The 21,118-nt window shown below is 40.0% G+C and overlaps 1 protein-coding gene across 27 annotated transcripts in view; it reads left to right on the top strand.

The window, feature by feature from the left end:
* LOC109626228 (inactive phospholipid phosphatase 7) overlaps positions 1-21,118 on the top strand; it is a 57,783-nt gene that overhangs the window by 14,971 nt on the left and 21,694 nt on the right. For 2 of the 27 annotated variants that reach the window (XR_011239099.1, XR_011239098.1), the window contains exons 25-36: positions 1,117-1,162; positions 1,981-2,050; positions 2,197-2,281; positions 2,562-2,614; positions 2,700-4,250; positions 5,358-5,425; positions 5,522-5,705; positions 5,859-6,011; positions 7,731-7,902; positions 9,009-9,154; positions 9,966-10,020; positions 10,295-10,328. Coding sequence is in view for 15 of the 27 variants with exons in the window: in XM_020081960.2 (XP_019937519.2) it covers positions 1,117-1,162; positions 1,981-2,050; positions 2,197-2,281; positions 2,562-2,614; positions 2,700-4,250; positions 5,358-5,425; positions 5,513-5,705; positions 5,859-6,011; positions 7,731-7,902; positions 9,009-9,154; positions 10,295-10,328; positions 12,649-12,685 (2,608 nt within the window). In the remaining 12 variants the exon portion in view is untranslated. Of the gene's footprint in view, positions 1-1,116; positions 1,163-1,980; positions 2,051-2,196; positions 2,282-2,561; positions 2,615-2,699; positions 4,251-5,357; positions 5,426-5,512; positions 5,706-5,858; positions 6,012-7,730; positions 7,903-9,008; positions 9,155-9,965; positions 10,021-10,294; positions 10,329-12,648; positions 13,455-15,525; positions 15,849-21,118 lie in introns of those variants that run through there. The other 25 variants (XR_011239091.1, XR_011239092.1, XM_069513359.1 and 22 more) reach the window with 20 other exon arrangements.

The following is a 21,118-nucleotide window of genomic DNA, read 5'->3' as shown; positions in this document are numbered from 1 at the left end:
ACCTTTAAGTCTGGTGCGAATGGTGCAGATAATGTTACTTTGGATTTTGCAACTTCTCTTTTGATGCGGTTTGGAATAATAAAGAGCTTTTTCAGATATGCCATGTCCAAATTATCACTCCTGTATATTTGCTGTTTAATATTAAGCATATTATATTTATAGCGTTGAATCATGTTTGTAATTGCAGACTAAATCTATTTTGGATTCAGTGAGTAGACAGTCTGTCACTATGAGTCCTCTAGAGGTCCAGTGTTCGTTTTGAGTGTCTCCCCTCACCATAGATCTGTCAGGTCAATGACTCCACCTATTCTTAGCCAATGAACATGACCGGCAGAGGTTAGCAGTCTTTGACGACGCCATACCTCTGCATCCCAGCTTGATTCCTCAATCATGACATCAGTGTCATATTTTCATTTTGCTCATAATTTAGTTTTATAATTTCCTTCCTTTTTAAACCTCAAACCTAAAACTACTGCATTTATTATTGTTGTATATAACATGTAGCTCATATTTAATTATTAATGTTTTTTTTTATTGTTTTTTACTCCAGCACAAGCACACTCGCTTTTAAATGAAACATAGGTTTAATGTAAAAACCAGCATATTGGAGAATGGAGCCAAAAGAAAACAAGGAGACAGCACTGTTTGTGATTATATTCCATCATCCTCTTTACTTTACTTTCTTCGTGTTTTTTTCATTCGGCTGTTTATTCCGTACATGATCCACTCGCTGTCTCCTGCACCTAACTCTTTCTGCCTCATTGGACCATGCTCCACTTTATTGCTTGATATTTTTGTCGACCATTTCTCCTTCGGGCTTTGCCAAATAAAGTCTGCTCACAATAACAAATAAGCAAAGTAAGGCATTGTTAGAGTAAGATGATTATGAAAGTGGGCTTTTCTCTGATCCAGCTTTAACATGGTGAACTCTTTCCCTCTGTCAAACAGTCATGGTTCAGCCATTTCTTCAAATGATTCCCAGTCAAGAGTCAATGTGTTTATGTGTGTGTGTGTGTGTCTGTGTGTTTATATACACTTCATAAGCACAAGTAGCTCATTTCATTTGATTGCAACTGAACACTTTCTTTGTTCTCTCTCTCTCTCTCTCCCTCTCAGCTCGCCAGATCCAGTCTTTGCAGTTTCTTCTACCCAGGCTAAACGAGTGAGTATCTTCTATCCATCACTCACATGGCTGTCCCTCATCTTTTCACATTTGTGTGTTGCTGTAGTCTTGTCACTTACTTAAATCATATTACACAAATGCAGACTTCATAGCACACTTTGAATGGCTCAAACACAGTATATGTATAGGATTGCAGAAACCTGACACAATAATATTAAATAATAATATAAAAACATTTTCACACTTTCTGAAACAATATGTAGAATGGTTATTGCCATCTTATCCACCCATGCCACATTTACCGAGAGACTTACTGGTCTGATTTTCTTCCAAACAGATAATTTAATTCAAAGACACATGCAAATTCCAACTTATTACAGCAGCATGGTATGCACAAAAAATGTCTTCAGTGTATTTTTAAGGGCCATTATTTAAATACTCAACTTTTAACTTGTGAAAATTCACAGATAGCCAACAGGTCTGCATGTGAATACAGACCATTAACTGCATGAGTGTGAAATGCCCTGTGGCTTCCCATGTTGATGTTACAAATCACAGTGAAAGGGGAACTCCTCGCACAAATCTTTGGATCAGTCTCATTAAACTGAACTTGGGCTCATACAAGAACAAACACACTGATCTCCGACTGCAGGAGTTTGTTTCATGAGTTTGTTTTCACTACTTCTGTAAAAAAAAGAAAAACAGTTAATTGCACCTGGGATGTGGGAGAAAGTTGTATAACGTTGTATAACGATTCTTTAAATGACATACAAAATGATATACATAATGTCTGAATTATTACGATCTTTCAAAATGAATGAACAATGGTCTGAGTGTATTTCAAACTGGTTCTGCAGAATCCTACTCAAGGTATCCAGACGATGTCCGCTGAATGTACAACCACCTCACAGACAGGCTTTGTGTTTGGTAAGCACTGTTTTAAAATATGTCTACTGTATAATGGAGGATAAACAAAATTATAATTCTCTGGTTTTCAAAACTGAGATTTCATTTCAAGGTGATACTGTAACTCCCATGACAGATTTGGATTGAATTCATTACATGTCCTTCAGGTCAACCATCCAAACCTGATGTTTCCGTGGCTCCTGCAAGTTCAGTGGAGCAAAACACCAGCAAAGGTTTCTCCTTTCCTTCAGGGTAAGTCAGATCAGGACAATTTAAGAGGAATTATGAAATTGATGATTTTTTTGTCACAATGACATATATACAATAAAATATGCTGTACATGTTTCGTATAGTATTTTCCGAATTTTTTAGGTACAAGCTTGAAAAGCTATTTTGTCCTTCAAATATGATTTAGGGCAACCAGCTAACCCAATTCCACAATATAAAATGCACTTGATCATTCAGTTAACTGGTCATTGTAGCTACTGGAACAATATCAATGTGTGATTTAAATTGTTTGTTTTTTTTGCAGGTCCGCAAGCTTCAGTTTTGCTTCAGTTGCACAGGGACCTGGAATATCACAAGGTAATAAACAAGAGAGTAAATTGGTGTCATATAGTAGTGGGTGTGAAATTAATGTATTCATTTGTTATTCCTAATTTCTCTCCAGCAAAGGATGTGAGTAAATTTTCCTTTGGTGGAAATGGCAAAATTGGATTCGGGCAGGCTGGAGAGGAGGCATTCTCATTCATCCCAAAGTCCACCTCCCCTGCTCTACACACAGCGTCCCCCACCCTGCCTCCAAACCCACCAGGAGAAGCAGCCAAACCCACCTCTACCACGACAGCCCTCAGGGTAGAGCCACAGCCGCCTAAGACAGCTGGAGGTGAGACACTGGGCAGTTTCTCCGGACTACGTGTGGGCCAAGGAGAAGAAGCCAAAGATGCCTCTGCCAAACCTACTCCTGCCTCGTTTACCTTCGGGGACAGTGGACTTGGGATGGGCAAGGGAGCAGCACAGTTTAGCTTTGGTACAGGTGCTCAAAAGTCTGCAGAAGATTCCACGGGATCAGACTTGGCGAAGGGAGCAGCGTCAGGCAGTTTGTTTAAGCCTCCTGAATCAACAACTAAGCCAGCCTTCTCTGTTCCCCAGTTAGGCTCAGCTACCACAGCTTTACCTACGTCTTTCAGTAGTCTCCTTGCAGAATCTTCAGACTCCACAGAGGAACCAAAAGTTTCCCAACAACCTTCAGAACCCACCCCTCCCCCTGAAAAAGAACCAGCTTCTGAACCCACTGTGGAGAGCGCCAGTGCCCCAGAAGTACTCGACCCTGCAGAGGAGGCTGCCAGCATAGAAACCACACCAGCACCAGCAGCACCAACACCCCCACCTCCTTTGGCCACAACTGCCCCAGCCCCAACCCCAGAACCTCCGACCTCCATTGCCGCACCAGCTGAAGCCGCCCCTCCACCACCATACAGTGCTCCCACAGTAGAAGCACCCACAGACATTGCCACCACCACCACTGCTCCTGTGTCTACTTCTGCAGCTGCCACCTTCGCTGCAGTTCCTGTCTCCCAGGTTGCACCAGCAGCATTTCAGGTTCCCTCCTCTGATAAGCCAGGCTCCATTTTTACTCAGCCTGCTCCTGCAACAACAGACAGCAACACCATTGGAATCACAACAGTAATCAACACATTTGCCAATGCAGCAACCACTCCCACCCCTACAGCTGTTAGCGCTGCAACAACTACTGCTGCCACTGTATTTGGGCAACCTGTTGCACCTCCAGCTTCCTCAGCCCCCTCGGCTCCAGCAATCACAGGATTTGGTTCATCTGGGTTTGGTGCATCAGCTGGAGCTAATTTTGGCAAAACTGTATTTGGCCAGGTGAGTGGCTTTGGCCAGCCTGCCAGTAACACTGGAACAGCTAGTGGATTTTCTTTCGGCCAGCCAGCCTTTGGAGCAAGCTCTAACAGTGCAACCACTGGAGGAGGAGGAGGAGGAGGAAGTCTTTTTGGTGCTGCTACTGCCAGCAATGCAAGTTCCTTCCCGTTTGGCACAGGCACTGCCAACACAGCCAGCAGCACCGGCTCTGGGCTGTTTGGACAGAGCACAGCCCCAGCGTTTGGCCAGAGCTCTGGATTTGGGCAAGGCTCTGTGTTTGGTAGTAACACCACCACGTCATCTTCCGCAGGATTCAGCTTTGGACAGCCCTCAGGTGAGTGCGAGTCGTGACTGATACTCATTGCTCAGTAGTAAAATAGAGAAAACAGCTTGTGGCTAACTGCTTTATTTATTGCCACTGAATAATAAAACCATTCTTTGGTATAGCATAGTTTGCTCTTGCATTGTTTGTTAATTTTCACTTTCTGTAGCATGGCGAAATAGGGTATCAGCCTTGTGGGAGGTATGCTGTTTCTGAGCATTTTTCTAATTGCCTCATTGGATTAGTTCTTTGTTAATCTGGTAACATAATTGTGTGTTTAATGATACATGCAACCGTTGAAAAGTTTTGGCAGAACTCACCTGCTTTTCACCTTATTATCAGCCCTGTTGATGATGTTTCTACTTTTCTCATCTTTTCTTGTTATTATGTGGCATATTTATATCAACATAGCATCTTCAGTTTAAAAAATTCAATCCTATGGCTGTTATATGAATGAGAAAAAATACACCTCCTGGCTATTAGAATAATAGTGTAGACAGGATTTACAATTTTAAAACAGAAACTCATTATAAAAATGTCAGCTGAAGACAAAGTGATGTCACACTCGCTCATCAGACTTGAACATCTCAAAATGGTTAAGTCGTTTCTGACTGGCGGCGCTAACGGCATCTGACAACCACTGCAGTTATATTATTATATCAGTAAGGGCAGTGCGAAGTGAGGGAGGGTGTGTAAGAGCATTAACACATTTGGCTGACTTTCACATATTATTGTGATTGAATCCAAATGTGACACTTGAAGCATACTACCGAGCGTGAGTAGGCTGCATGGTTGTGAGATTTGAGAAGGTGGCATGACGGGAGTTGTCCCATTCCCGAAGATTCTCTAAATTCCCAGAGCAGAGTGGGAATGTGTTTCTCCACGAACAGCTGATGTCAGTGTATCAGCTCAGCAGTTGCACACAGCTCCTGACTACACACTCAAAGGTCAAAGTTTCCATAGTTGTCTCATTCTGTTGTGACTGACACTGGGGGAGAAAAGGGGAGCAAAATAGTCGAGTGGTGATTTGAAAATGTTTATGGCATCACCAACTCCACAGCATCTACTGCAGTCGTGTAGATTTAACAGTGCATGTCATAGACTTTTCTTTTATTTCAGGTTTCGGTTGCTCCTCTTCCACTTCTGTGTTTGGCCAACAACCAAACACTGGCAGTGTGTTTGGACAGGTATTATCCATTATTACTGATTGTTATGTTGTTATTGTTTAAAGTATTGCCCATTCTGGATACGTCATATGAATAATACTTATCTCCCAGCAGCAGCAGCAGCAGCAGCAATCATCTAGTGGGAGTGTGTTTGGGTCAGGTTCAGCCAACACTGCAGGCTCATCAGCTGGTGGAGGATTCTTCAGTGGCCTGGGAGGCAAACCCACTGAGGAGGCTGCCAACAAGAACCCATTTGGCAACCCTCCCTCCACCGGAGGATTTGGCCAGTCTGCTCAGACAGGTAAGCTAACACAATCTATAAAGTTGTTTTTTTACTCTGTCATCAGTGTTCCCACTTGCCTGTGCCATAGTGGATACCAACTGGAAATCATAAAGCAAAAGCATTTTACTGTTCTTAAAAAGATGTGGATTTATCTTCCTGTTTCTCCTCTAGGTTCCAACACTCTGTTTGGGAATAGTGGTGCCAAGGCCTTTGGTTTTGAACAGACCTCCTTTGGTGAGCAGAAACCCAGTGGCACCTTCAGCACTGGAGGAGGGAGTGTCGCATCCCAGGGTTTTGGCTCCTTCTCTTCTCCGACAAAACCAGGTACAACCTGCCACCACATTGTTTTATTTTAAAAAAAAATCTTCACAGCAAATTAGTTATTCGTCTACTCATAAAGAGATGATACAGATATCTGAGTTCTGCAGTATGTAGAAAGGTGCACATGACCTCAGATGTCTTTTGCATTCTATGCCTTTAAGGAATATTTACTTAAAGATGAGGTGTTTATGAAAACCTGAGGTGTTCATGCAGTTTTCGTGTGGTTAGAAAATGTATTGATTCACATTAATGTGTTTGTTTTATGATAGTCAAGATGAAAGAGGACAGCTGATGATGCATATAAGCAGATTTTGTGCCTTGTCCTTGTTGATTTTTTACATTATGTAAGCATCGACTAGTGTCGAGTCATGCAGTAGTTTGGTTATGGTCTCACTTGCTGCACTGCTGTTTACTTTGAAGAGGATTAAACTCTTGCTTTGTCGTTCCATTCTTATTTGTTTGCAGTTTGTATATATGTCAGTTTAACTGTAACAAGCTCAGTCAGACCTGTTGGTTTTGTTCTTTGCAAACAGAGGGTGATAAATAAACATGGACTGTGTATAGAGATGGACAGCATGACTGCTCCCTAAAGGTTAAGGCAAAGAATTCCAATCGCCCCTTGGAAGCTGGCTGCTGTGTAGATCATAAACTCCATCGCCTCCATGTTAGTGGATGGGGCATGGACCAAATCTGCATAGTCAAAGTAGATGTTCAATACATTTTTCTACAAGACGATTTCTGTAATTTTAGGTAGCTCAGATCACACTGATGTTTGTTCAAGTGTTTGTAGTAATTCTTCCTGCAAGTACTGTTTTGATTAATTATTGGATTCTATGAAAACGGGGTTAAAAGTCATTATTGACAGCTAAGACTGACTCCTGATTAGTTGACTGCGTGTATCGGTGGGACCTCAATAGCACAGCTCCACCCCCTGATTGCTCCTGCGGAAACTGGGGGAAAAGCGGAAACCAAAGAGGTTTACAACTTACACAGTATCAAGTTTAAGTATGAAGAATTAATGTAAACCCCCCCCAACCAAAGTTATTATTTGGTTTTCAAGGTGTAAAATGAGTTTTTTCCTCTCATAGTCTTTTTTTTTTTATAAATAGAATCCGCTATCCAAGCTATCCCTCGGCTCCACTGGGATATTGGTACCACTCAGCACACTAATGCCCCGTCATTGGCCCACGTACAGGGAATGTAATCTTGTTACATTAGCTCAATCAATTATTTACTGGAGCATGCTGGTAGTCAGGCTGTAATTTCATTCCGCCCTTTCTCCCTCTGTGCTGCAACCTCTGCGGCTTTGGGTTGGTGTGAAGTATTAATCCTGTTATTAAGCAGTCACAGTGTGTTGTTCCAAAAATGTATACACAACAGTGCTCATTAGAAATTACGACTCAAATACAATTTTTGGTTGTTACTTGTTATTACCCTCTAAGTAAGTGTAGCCATGTTTCAGACCACATGTGGAGTGTATGTGTAGTATTATTTACACAGGGGTCTGAGCATATCTCCACACTGACATGTTTTTCTGTCCCTGAGAAGAACCTTGACATAGATCAAGAAAGTGTATGTAAATAAGCTAAAGCCATACAACGACATCGTGACTCAACCTTTTTTTGTTCATTGTAGAAACAACGATGAGGACCACGCTTTTACTGCTTGATTGCTTTCTGGTTGTTTTTTATTTTGAAGAATTTATCGATTTCCCCTCTGCAGGTGGATTCGGCAGCGCTCCAGTGTTTGGAAGTCCCCCTTCCTTCGGTAGTTCTCCAGCATTTGGAGGTGCGGCGTCATTCGGCTCCAACCCTTCATTCAACAACAACATGGGTTCCTCCGCTGGTAAAGTGTTTGGCGAGGGAACTGCGGCCTCCAACATGGGAGGATTTGGGTAAGAAAGTTGTGATCTATATTCTGTACAAAGATCTGTTATTAAAGAGTTTTATATGGAGTTATTTATCTCTGTGTGGGCTCCAGGCTGCAAACATTATAAATCTGGGGCAAGAACAGATGAACTATGATCTGGGCAATTTATCCACCTTTATGTGATGGCCGTTCTTTTGATGATTTGACAGATTGTGTTCTCGCTGTTATATGCAGATGATTTGTTGCTTCAAGATTTAGCAGCATCCCTCCTAGTGAAGTGTAACCACATTTTTAACATTAGTTTTCTCCACTGGATAGCTGTGCTTGTATGTTGCAGCAGCTCTGTGAGAGTTACCCCTCCCCTTGCATGCCAGCTCGGAGAGAGGTCTGAATTAAGAATAGTAAAAATGTATCTGTCTTAATCAGAAATACAGTTGGTGACATAAAATGTGCTGCATGATGTTCATGTAGAAATAATGAAGGAAAAAGGAAACGTTGGTTTAATGTAACATATCTCACTATTGGCGCAGATGCCGTACAGTACTTTTTTGAAAGTATCAAACAAACATTTTACAGTGAAATACAACAGGCCACTGAATGAGAACATCTTATAGTCCACAGCAAGTGGGCTTTACACCAAGTGAAATTTCTTACAAAAGAAATTACATTACATCTTTTCTTCTGTTTCCACTCAAATGATATCTCCATCCTCCTCATTTTTTGCGTGCCCACCATGTGCACATGTTTTGATACCATTGAGCCCTAAACTATGGAGCTCTGTGCAGGACTAGATTATTCCCCTCAGATAATCTCACTCTGGGGTCATGCCGCCTGCAGATTAAACAGGCCTGCTCCCTCCCGCTTTTCCTCTGTTTTGCTTATTCTCTCTTTTCAGTGTGGCATGAGTCCTGCAGAAGAGATTACTGCTTAAACCCCTGTCTCTTAATCCTCTCGTACCCCGACCCACACATCCACACCATCTGACACCTCCTGCCCTGCTTGCATGTTTACTTGGATGGAGCTAAATAACATAGTTTCTTTGCTCAAAATAAATTGTTGGTTAGAACATGGCTGTTAAATGTTTCTTTTCTTTTACCATATCACATCCTCTGTGTATGCGTCTGTTTTCAGGTTTGCGTCACCTCCCCCTGCCCCATCCTTTGGCGCTCTAGCTAATCAGAACACTCCGTCATTCGGGAACTTGGCCCAGCAGGGCTCTGGGTTTGGAAATCAGCCCAGCGGCTTCTCAGGGTTTGGACAGCAGCCACAGACAGGAGGTGAGACTACTATTTCAGTCAACTTTTTTTTTTGTTTTATGTTTCCATACGGGCGACTGCCATGGTCAGAGGCCAGGTTGTCTGTCCATCATCGCTATCTCATGAACGTGATATCTCAGAAACGCCTGGAGGGAATTTTATTACATCTGGCACAAACGTTCACTTGGACTCAAGAATGAACTGATTGCATTGGTGGTTGAAGGTCAGAGGTCAATATGAGCTCACAGAACACATTGTTTGCCACAACTGAAGAATTAATCCATTAATCGTGAAGAAAATACACTTAATTTTTCTTTAAAGTCTTCGCTACATTTAAGTGTGAGCGGATGAATGTAAACCACAGGTTGGCGGAGGGATACGACTGAAATAATGTTTCTTTTCTTCGCTCTTTGTCTTCAGCTTCCCTCTTGTTTACAAGCTCAGTGGCTCAAGTGAAGTCAGGAAACAGTTCTCCACATCCATACACTTTTCTTTCACCCATTATCTATTATAATTATTAATAGATAGTAGATATAATAATAATAATAATGATGGTGATGATGATGATTATCATAAAGATAATAGTAATACATTTTGCCTACACTTTCAAAAATGCTTGAATACACGAGTTAAAAACAGAGAAAATAAATAAAAGCAAATAACTGGAAATATAAAATGCACTTCATTAATCGCACATTACAGTTCTGAAGAGTTTATGCTATGTGTACCTAATATTTTTCATTTAAAGTGTTCTTTAGAACATCTTGAAGTACATTGTTTATTTATTGTGTTAATATCCTAATAAAATTATGCAACATACTTTATTACACAGAACAAGAAATGATGTGAGAAATGTCATACAACATAAAATAGTCAAACAAGCAATGGTAAGACATCCATTTTGGCTTTTTTTAAATATTTTATTGATTTATTTATTAATCAAAATATAATCAGCAGATTAATCAGTAATTTAAATCATTTTAGGGGCCTTTTACTGTACCATCAACCATACATATTGAAACACACAGATCTGTCAGAGATAACATGTGCTGTCAAAGGAGAATATTATTGCGATATTAGGTTTTTATCTTTCGCTACACTGACACTTACAATGTTTTATGGCTACAGTCACACAACTGATCACTTTTTTTCATCCTGTAGGATTCTCTGGAAACACCTTTGGCTCTTCAAACCAGTAAGTGTCATCTATACATTGAGTTTGAATTCTGTTCTCTGTGTGTGAGGTGGTGAGTGGGCAGAGCCACATTTCACTGCTCCTCCCTGGCAGCAGCGTGTTGTGCCTGTGGTGTTTGAACTCTGCTGCAGCTCACGTCTTTTCTTCCACAACACTGCTTCTACAAACCTTTCAGATTTAATACCACTTCATCTGCCCTCATTTATCTCCCTCTCTTCATCTTCTCTCTGCTCTGTGTTCATTTAAAGTCTGATTCAGCTTTCTCCTTTACTCTATTAAACTGCAGATGAAATGTCTTTCATGCACTTTCGACCATTGTTAAAAAACACCAGATGAAATATAGAACACATTAAATCATGTGTTTGCAGATATGATTCATGTCCCTGACCCCTGTTGGAAGTCACTGTCCCTAAAATGGGCCATGTTTTATTTAATGCGCTCATCACACTTTGTGCCTAATTGCCCCCTTGTGATAGGATATTAATTCCCATCCCACCATCTCTTTCATCCCTCAATTCCACTTTCTACCTCTCCCTGTCTTCTGCTTCTTCTTCCTCTTTTTGCTGCTGCGTGTCACATGGCAGCCAGTGTTCCTTGGGGTGTGTTCCAGTGGAATGCACACTGAAGTGTGCAGGAGTGTGTGTGGGGACAAGGCTTAGCATATGAGACACATTCACATGCTGTTAATAATCCTTATTTCAGCCCCTTTTTGCATTTGTTTTGAGTCTTCCTTGTCTTTGCTATTTTATCCTTGTGTTTTTCTCACTGTACCAAACCGCCGAACCCGAGTACAAAGGACCTCTATAATTTCTATGAAGCAAAAGGAACAAAAACAGATTTTTTTGTTCATTTTATACCATGATTAAAAAAATATATAAATATATATATAATATATCTATATCTATATATATAATATCCCAGTATTATTTTGAAGAAATTGTGTTCAAACCTTTGAATAAAAAACAGAATAGATTGAAATCAGAATCACCGAAGTCACTGTCAAGCGTATCTGAAGTTCTCAGTCACTATATCACAGTTTTCTGTCAGTTATCCAGAGAGGTGATGTACATTGTAGATGGAAAAAACCGAGGCAAAGGGGATGTGATGCTGAGAAGAGAGCCTGTCGTCTGTAGTCGTAGAACATAGGCTATTTGAAAGGTAAACAGACAGTTCATGACTCAAGAGCAAATATTCACAGCATACAACATACATAGCTCTCGGCATGCCGCCACCTTTTTTTAGGAAAAACAAATGGGAAGTGACTTCCGAGTGTAAGGCTTGTCTGCAGTCGTCTAAACATTTAAATCCATCCACCCACTGTAATTTCTGTTTCTAGTAAAATAGTTTTGAATAACACGGTGCAATTAGGTGTACATTTTCTGACCACAAGCCTGTTTCCAAATAATGCGAGCAAGATGATTGAGAAACACTCATTTGTCTTTATCAGTCTCTGCCCTACGTCCACTCCATGAAAATGTGAGTGTGTGTGTGTGTGTGTGTGTGCTGAAAGATTGTGACTTTCCAAGTAGAGAGTGAAGAGTCCCCTTTATTGTTTGACAAATATTTGCAAAATAACTGACGAAAGAACACAGGAAGAATTGCATTGACTGACACCTTCTCTTTTATTACAATTCACTATACATTTACAGTGTGTCCACTGGAAACCTTTAAACATTGTGACCCAATGGCAAAAAACAGCAGACAAAATATTGTAAACTTAACAACAAAAGAGTAAGTTAACTAATCAAAATGTGCAATAATCAAGACCGGTACATATGGAATAATGGCAGTAGAATTGACTAGAAACCTCTTTGGACTTTTACAGCCTAAATGTTTTTCTAGGGTGGGGCATGGCCCTTCTGCTTGGGCATGTGTTTTCCAATGGGCTCACTGGTTACACAAGACCAAGTTGATGTCTAGTGTAACTGACATTTAATCAACCCCCACCAACCCTATTCATGCACACCACAAATATCCAAATTCACCAATAATACTGTTGGACTACATCCATCTGGTCGTTCAAAAAACTTTGGAAATATTGAGAGAAATATATTCTATTCCAGTAACACACGTCAATATGGTACCATTACATCGAATGCACTTTAAACACATATCCTTGAAATTCAGCATGGAATGTTTGATATCATGATCCTTAAACTTCATTTCAAAAAGAAGTTGTGTGTATTTGATTTACACATTAAAGCGTTAATTCGAATATTACTACTATTACTATTAGTACCTTTTAAACATTGAAACAAACATTGAGACTCTTTCAATAATCTCTCCCTCTCTCTGCTTTGTCTGTCATTTCTTCTTCCAGATCAAGCTCACAAACATTTGCCAGTTGGAGAAGCTAGTTTTATTAAACCTCCATGAGCTACAGTTCTTCCTGCAATCAAGTCCTTTGTGCCACACAATGAGAGGAGGGACAGGGGAGGACTGTGGTGCATTTGGGTAGAAGGGGTAAATAAAGTAAATTAGAAAATAGTTTTACACATATTTTCTTTACAGAAGCGTATGTATGTTTGGATAAGCAGCTTGCAGAGTGTGGCTGATTATGTGGTCTTAATATTTTATTGGGAATAAGAAAATGAAGTGTTGACAACTTGACATCAATACAAACAAGACGGGTCAGTGTGAGGTACCTGGAAAAAAGGATTCCCATCAATGTCTTTGACAAATAGTCGTTTTGCTATGACCTGTTACAGAAAATGTAGTTACACACGTTGATGCAATTCACTGATTTTCAGTATCATTGCATTCAACGTAACAGTCATAGTCCTGAGTAATGTTGCCTTTTGTTCAGCGTTTTAAAATTGTTGTGTCTTCACTTTGAAACATCACAATGTACAAAGTTTTGAGCTTTACTTCTGAACATTTCTCTCTTTTATGGGATTATATAGAATGGTGTTCACGGCATCTAATGTTCCCCAGTGTCCAACAAAAAAATTTCAAATGCACACCCATGAAGAATGTCTCAAAATTTCAAATTTTGAACCTTGTTAAAAGGAATTGTGATTTAAAATCACAAAACGAATATTTTCTTTCTCAAATAATTTTTGCAGTAAATTCTCTTTATGTATATTTTTACACAAAACAACTGGAAATAAATCAAATGTCTCAAAATGTCTACTCTAAACTCTCTTAATAGCACAGCTTAATTGTGAATAGTCACGATAACGACTCATCGATTATGTGTTGTCTTTCCAGTGAATATGTTGTGTTATGGTTTGATTTTCTTGCAGCAAATTGAGGACAAAAGACAACACTGTGATCATGATGTGACTCATTCACTCATGGGTAACTTCGTAATGGTCTTGGGAATGAATTCAAGCAGCAGCTGAAAGTTTTAAACCTTTAAACCTTTTCCAAAGCCCTCATCCTTATATCCCTGAGAAATAATCTTGCAGAGAAGAGGAACATAATAATTTGATTGATTTTAATTAATATGAGTAAAGCATCCTGACATAGTTTGTTTTAGTACTTCTCATGGTTAAAACCCCTACATGGTATTTTCTTGATACAAAGGGAAATAAAATCTGAGAATTTTTCTGTGTAAAGCTTTAATTTGAGATGGCATGAATAGCATAGCAGTTAGCCCTGGGCTATGTTCAGATGGTTCACTAATTAATGCTAAATCCCTCTTGATATGCAGCTCATTTCTCCATCTTCAGTCAGGGATTCACTGACTCACACATGCAGCTAAATTGGGTTGTGTCAGAAATGCTAATGGGGATCTATGGCTTGTATCAGAGCCTCGGTGTTGTGGCGGCATGTGGCTGCCATCTACCGCATTAGATTTCCAGCTTATGGCTGTGGAGCATGTCACTGTCACTGTGTCCAACCTTATCTGTCATCCTTCTTTCTCGCGGAAGGGAAGGCAGAGGTTCCGGTAACTCTGAAGCAGCAAGAGAATGTCAGGGTCATAATGTGACCCGTCGTAGACACCTGCTGAAGTGGTCCCATCCACATTCCCCAACAGGCTTTTATAGATATGAGGAGTGGGCTGGAGCTACTGGCTTTTCCTGGCAACATATGAAAACAACACAAATTGAAGTTTTATGGCTTTGGCTGATGAAACAGAACAGCAGCATTATATGCTAGATATAGAGATATAATATTATAACGATCCAAGGTAGACTTACCACAAGCTGCACAATTGTGAAGTGATGGTAGATGCTCCTGTAGAAGCCACAAGTCTGTATGATATCAGCTGAGATTTTTACATTTTATTTAATGTTGGCCAGTCACTGTGATGGCTTGTGGAGTGTTCAAACTTGACTTGCATTACGTAGACACACTTAAACACCTTAATCGCAGCATAACGTCTTGTTGGAGTTTTCACAGAATTTTGCGACATTGTCATACAACGGTCACCAGCTACTTGATGACTCATGTCCTTGGGTTTGAGTCCAAACAAGTAATAGGATGTAATGTGGACATGAATCATAGCGGGACTATGCTCCGTAACATGTAAACAGGAATATGAAGCAAATCTTCTATTTGCAACTCATGTAAACTTCATAACGAAAATAATGTCTTATTCAGAATAAGGTTAATAATCTGAATATTGCTGTCCATAGTCAATGATGTGTTATCCTCACCAGATGTATGTGATGGTACGTGGAGGTTAGAGAAGCACAAGGGCAGTTAATGAGTCTGTAATGCTTTCAGTTAAAGAGGATGAGCTTATGAGATTTTCAGCGCCCACTTTACAAATGGCCTCTATAAAAGCATTAACAGCCGACAAATATATATTTTTAACTTTGAATAAACCTAAGATATGACAGAAATATTTGATAGTAACAGTTATTTTTGTAACTCGTGTCACTGTTCCTGAGGATGGGAACTGCAGGAAAAGTCTCGCACTCAGGAGGATGACAGCTGTCTACATGGAATCCAGATAAAAATAGCTTTGTCCTAACCCCCCCTCCCCCAACTCCCCCTTATTCTCTGCCCCCCACGTACACACTGACTGATGATAAGCAGCACACATTGAGCACCTTCTACTCTCCACACATATTCATCTGTGCCACTGGACGTCCCAGAGTGTGCATCTTTTGGGTTCTTAAGTCATTTCTATGAGCTCTGTGCTGCTGTTCTATTGTGTGAGGTCAGCGCAAGCGACTGTGAACACCAGCTTCTCCCAAAGAGCATACAACAATTTTGCCTAATGAGTAATTTTGTGTGCACACAGATAATCCAAATCCAATAATCCACTAAACGGACGAGGGAGACCTAGCTCAACTGTTTCTCCCCTCTCTCTGCACTGAGTTGGTGGTGCACTGCGGATCGCTTTCTCCAAGGCCTCGCCCACCTATTCGGGTGCTGCTTCCTGTGGATAGACAGCCAGCACCCTGCTGTAAAAGGGTTAAACAAGATTTCTTTAAAATCTAACGGGAAAAAAGGAGCGAAATTCTTTTCAACATAATTAGAGGGTATACACGTGTATGGGTAAAGTGGAAAGGTGGATTTATGTATTCCTCACTGAACATTAAAGGAAATCTATCTGAATCATCATTTGTTCCAGACTGAAATATCTCAAATATTCAAATGATCACCATGAAATGTATTTGCACTGACACATTTTCTGCTCCGGCTATTTAACGCTGTGCTCTTGTTACTGCAACCATCAAGCTGCTGGATGTAAGGACGAAACACAGTATGTTAGCATGGTAGTGTTCATTCTTAGATGCTAAGCAAAGCATTGTTGCGGTGCTGACATGAACATAATGCATGAGAAATTACATCCGAGCCAGTGCTAAGTCCATCCCAACCTTTAATTACCTGCAGTCTCCTCTTTCACACTTTCTTTTGTCTTTAACTCCCTCACAGGGATTAAGCAGTTCACTGTCATTACTTATCCTGATACTTCAAAGAAGCTTTATTCTGAAAGTTTTTCATTTCCATAAAACTCACTTAGTCTTCCATGTAATGCACTTAGTGCCCCAGACAAACAGGGCTGGTTCTTCCCCTTTGTCTGTTTACATGTGACACAACACAAATAGGCGCATGTGACAGCAATTTCAACACTTACTTTGCATGTGAATGTGTTACTGAGAATGGGTTTACAGTCATATCTAATAGACTTGATCATGGATGTCCGGAATTATCACAGATGACATGGGGGGAAGACTTTGAGCATCACTGCAGCCGTGCACTCTAATGAATGCTCATACATACCAAGGCAACAACTACACTCTCTCTTTTCCTCCTATGAAAGTTGTTTAATAATGAGACAAGCAGCATCAGGAAGGAAGGAAAACAGTTGCCATGTGGAAGGAGATGAAATATATCCCAATGTTACAGCTGATCCCTAATAAGTGAGAATATGTGTCACCTGATACACAAAGGATATATTACACTAATGAGACTCCTCTATTGCGGACAGTGATGTTTCTTTTTTTCAAGCTGCTTGCACCACTGATGTGAGACGCCCTCACTCGTTTACACTGAAGTGTATTTGAGGTCAGACCCCTGCCTCGGCCACAAAAGCTGCTTTTCTTTTTTAAGTGTGAGCCGAGCAGCAGCTGGCCTCTCAGCGTCACCTCTGAATTTCCCACTCAGGTGAGCATTCTCTGCTTCCAGTTTGAGCTTAACACTATAATGTCCTGCATCACCCAGGTTTCCTCTGCTTGGCCAGAACTGATCCTAAAAGTAACTTTACTTGTCCCCTATTTTAACCTCTTGAAGTAAAATGTTATTTTACTGGGATCTTTATATAATTTAGTGTCTGTTTTGTAGCAGGAGGCATGGTTAGCTCAGGGTTTCATCAACATCCATTTCAGGGTATTTCCCATTGAAGCTAGTAAATGCTTACTGTTGTTAATGCTATTATTTACTGAATCCCAGACATTCCCCATTTTACAAAGCAAGCATCTTGAATTTGAATGCATGTTGCTGTCAGCAGATGTGTTTTACCGACCAGATACAGTAGGAATCATTGTCGTGTGCACTCTGAGCTTTCCCATCGGTAATATCCAAACATGATTGATTGCCGATATTTTCATGCCAGCAGCCTTGTGTATTGACCCACTTTATTGTTTTCAAAGCAGACATATTATGCTCGCATTCAGGTTCATAATTTTAATTTGTGTTACTGCTTGAAAATGTTTACATGCTCTAATGTTCAGACACATCACTTTCCTCATTCCCTCCATTGCTGCAGCACCTCTTTTCAGCCTCTGTCTGAAACTCTTGGTTTTAGCTCCTCTCTCGTTAAGACCCCCCTTCCTAATAAAGCCCAGTCTGCTCTGATTGGCCAGCTGGCCCGCTCTATTATTATTATTATTATCATTATTATTATAATATTGTATGTGAGGTATTGTGATGTCACATCACGATGATGTGGATGTTTTGGCTGGTCTACTAACGCGGCGGTTCTGTTTACTTCGGTCTGTTGAACTGTGTAGATCTTTTAGATACACACAAAAAACCTAAATAACATACTAGAGGAAAGAAAAACTGAAGAGCATAACATGTAACTTTTAATTAAAGTTAATAGTAACAATAATATTTGGGACAAAATTATGACTCCCTATTTACTCAAAAAAAAAATCTGTGCCTTACTTCAGACTTGTTATCACAGTATCTTTTGATTTTTCTCTCAACTCCTTGAAGTTGTTTGAGTGTGACCAGAGTGGAATTAACTGCGAAACAAAAGGGGGATTAAGTTTTGTTATTGTGAGTGAAGGCATTCATCCACTGACGGAAATTAATTATGGACTGGACAAGCAGAGGTCAGATGAGGTGTTCATTTTAAAACTTCTCATCAACTTATAATTGTGTAAGTTGTGGATGCTCTCCCTCGGGAGCAGCTTGTGTGATGTCTGGCTTTTATTACAAAAGCCTCCGTCTGTGTGTGGGAGACGTGCGATCCAACAACATCACATGCTGTAATTACACTGACGGCAATTAAAGGTTGCCAATAAGTACCCCTGTCCCTACTTGTGGGATGCTCCGTGTTTAATGGCTGTCATTAATTTAAATGGAAAATTGCATGATTCTCTGTAGTGAGCAGTTATTGTCCTTAGACGATTCTTAGTGTGACGATCCAGACGGAGCACTGATGTACATTTTTGTTGATCAATCTCTTATATAACGTCGTAAGGGTTACAAAGTGAGTGCTTAGCTTTATTGTCACATCAATTTTCTTAGCTGCAATAATACATTTTAATAACTTGCATAACACTGTCCTAAAAAGATACAGAGTTTTGATGGTAGATGCAGATATCTGGGAGTAAACATTTTTGATTATTCCTAATGACAAAGAAATGTGATTGAGGCTTGATATTTTACAGATTAACCATAAACTTCACTATAAATAAAAAGAAAATACAGATGCAACTACATCAATCAAACTTAAATTAAGAAAATAAACATTTAGTTTATTCATTCATTTCAGTTTTGTTTCATAAAAATATAAATGTACTGTTTATTGTGTAAAATAAGTTGACAATATGTTTTAAATACTGTCTCGCGCGTGCTGTGATAGTTAGTAAATACATTTTTTGTTTTATATCTAGTGTCCATGATAGTAAACTCATCGTCTCTTAATGGCAAAGTGTCCAAAATTGTAATGATGCACCCAGTTCTGCCACTTATCCAGGTCCATTAATGTAATCATTTCTATAATAACTTGGTGAACTGTGCAGGAACCCTGAGCCTGATCCTGTCGACAGGTAATCACATATTGTGACTGAATGGAAACATGTCTTATAGAAGCTTTTTTGTTGGTCCTTCCTCAATTCATGTGTCCTGTTAGTGTTGACGGATGATCCAACAGGTCAAACAGGATGTTACGTCCTCGAAGAGCACACAGGGTTTCAAACATGTTGGAGATGGTGGCCTCATGACATTCAGACAACACTGTCTTCACAAAGTATTAATTTCGTGACTTTATCCTCATCTTGTAAGGTGAAAATGAAAATGTTAAGTTTCTCTCAGGTGTGTTATCTGCATTCCATATTTAATAATATTCCAATATTAATTTATTGTCACAAAAGTATCCGTAGTGCACATAAACCTGAGGTTTGTTAAGACCCCTGCTTGAAAAGTGGTTAAAATATACAATTTACCTTCTCCCATACGACACGGCGTACTTATTTTAACTGACTTCTACAAATGTCTGGACATCAGAGACGGTCTAATAATACTGGTATCATTCTAAACAATGACGACCATCAGTACTTTTTTAAACTTACACCTCGCATGTTCATAAACCCTAAATGCAGGCCTGACCCCCCCCAAAATAACATCTCCGACTGTCTGTTCTACTAATCAGCTCCACTAAATGTGGAAAATACAAAGGCGAAATCTCACTTCCATGCATATATATCTATAACTTTGAAAATCGAGTAGGTGAGATTAGTTTTCATAGTCACTCAGAGATCAATCCTGATAAAGATGAAAGCCAGTAGATTTCTGTGGATCAGTGGCCGATAAGCCCCAGTATTGACTGGTATGTCTGCCCTCCTATGGGTCAAGGGTACAGGGGACAGCGATCTATATGGTTGTTTAGTTCGGAGGACTTGTTGCGAAGAATGATAGACGGCTGTTTCAACTCTTAACAGTGGCACCATTTGAATATTAATAGGAGCGACGATGCAATCGTGCAGTGATTATTTTGAATTACAAATAGGGACAGGTGGACGTGTGCAGTCAGCGAGACACAGCAACATACTCTGAGCCATGTAAATATAGCTGTGAATTTGCAGCTCAGGAATGTGACCAGGATAGAATAGACAGTCGAGGCTGTAGGGTCTTGAACCGAATCCGGCGTGTAGACTAACTGTAAATGAGCTGCTGGACTCAGCCATTAAAACAGAGAATAACATCAGCCTCCCTTTTCCCCACAGATTCATTGTTGAAATGACTTTTCATAGTTAGAGCCACACGTGGCTAAATCCCAAGCTTGTCTTAAAAATGTGTGAGTCAGTGTCCACAATCATATATGAGCTCTAGCTCAGTGATTTTCTGAGCTAGAGCTGAGGGAGGAAATATCTGCTCGCTGCTCATGCTGTAGTCAAGAGATTAATTTCAAGCCCCTATTTACATGCCTAATGTGGCAATATTGTATGCCGAGCGATGAAGAGAAAATTAAGGAACCCAGACGTGCACTTTGTAAACCTTTGAGAACTCCTCTGGGAGTTATAAGGGAGGTGCAGTGCAGAGGAGTTGAAAAGAGACTCTTCCTGCTATCATAGCCGTTCAGCATTACCTGTGTACCCTTCTTGCATTTCAATCACCTGACTCAGATGCACACATTCTGATTGATTTGACCCAGTGGTTGTGTGCCACTGGGATACAAAGAGGCTCCTTAGCCACTGAGAGTTGGTCATTGCTTTATTGTACATCTCTAATCTTGTGTGATGCAGCTCTGATGCTCTGAGTTTAAGCCATTTAATCTTTCTGATAACTCCTTTATCCCTTTTGATGAGATTACGCATATGAATTTGACAAATCACGGTCGTACACAGAAACCCTCAATTTCAACCATAGAACATGTGAATGGAAAATATAAGGCTGGGGATAGATTTTCTTTTCATGGGATGAAAAGACACAAAACAATAAATGCTATTGCATATTTAGCTTGCTATAGTATGTCATTGTATGGTATATATAGAAACATATATATATCTTCATTCTGGAAACCATGCAAAGCATGCTGTAATTCCTCACTAGCATAACTGATGTCTATTATTCCACATCAGACAGTTCCCAACAAATGCAATATTCCTGTTTGAGTAACATTTGCTAAAAAATATAGTTTAACGCTAAATCTTTAAGCT

This window comes from Paralichthys olivaceus, chromosome 18, assembly GCF_024713975.1.
Source record: "Paralichthys olivaceus isolate ysfri-2021 chromosome 18, ASM2471397v2, whole genome shotgun sequence".
Classification (NCBI taxonomy): Eukaryota; Metazoa; Chordata; class Actinopteri; order Pleuronectiformes; family Paralichthyidae; genus Paralichthys; species Paralichthys olivaceus.
This window is presented reverse-complemented; position numbering and strand designations above follow the sequence as displayed.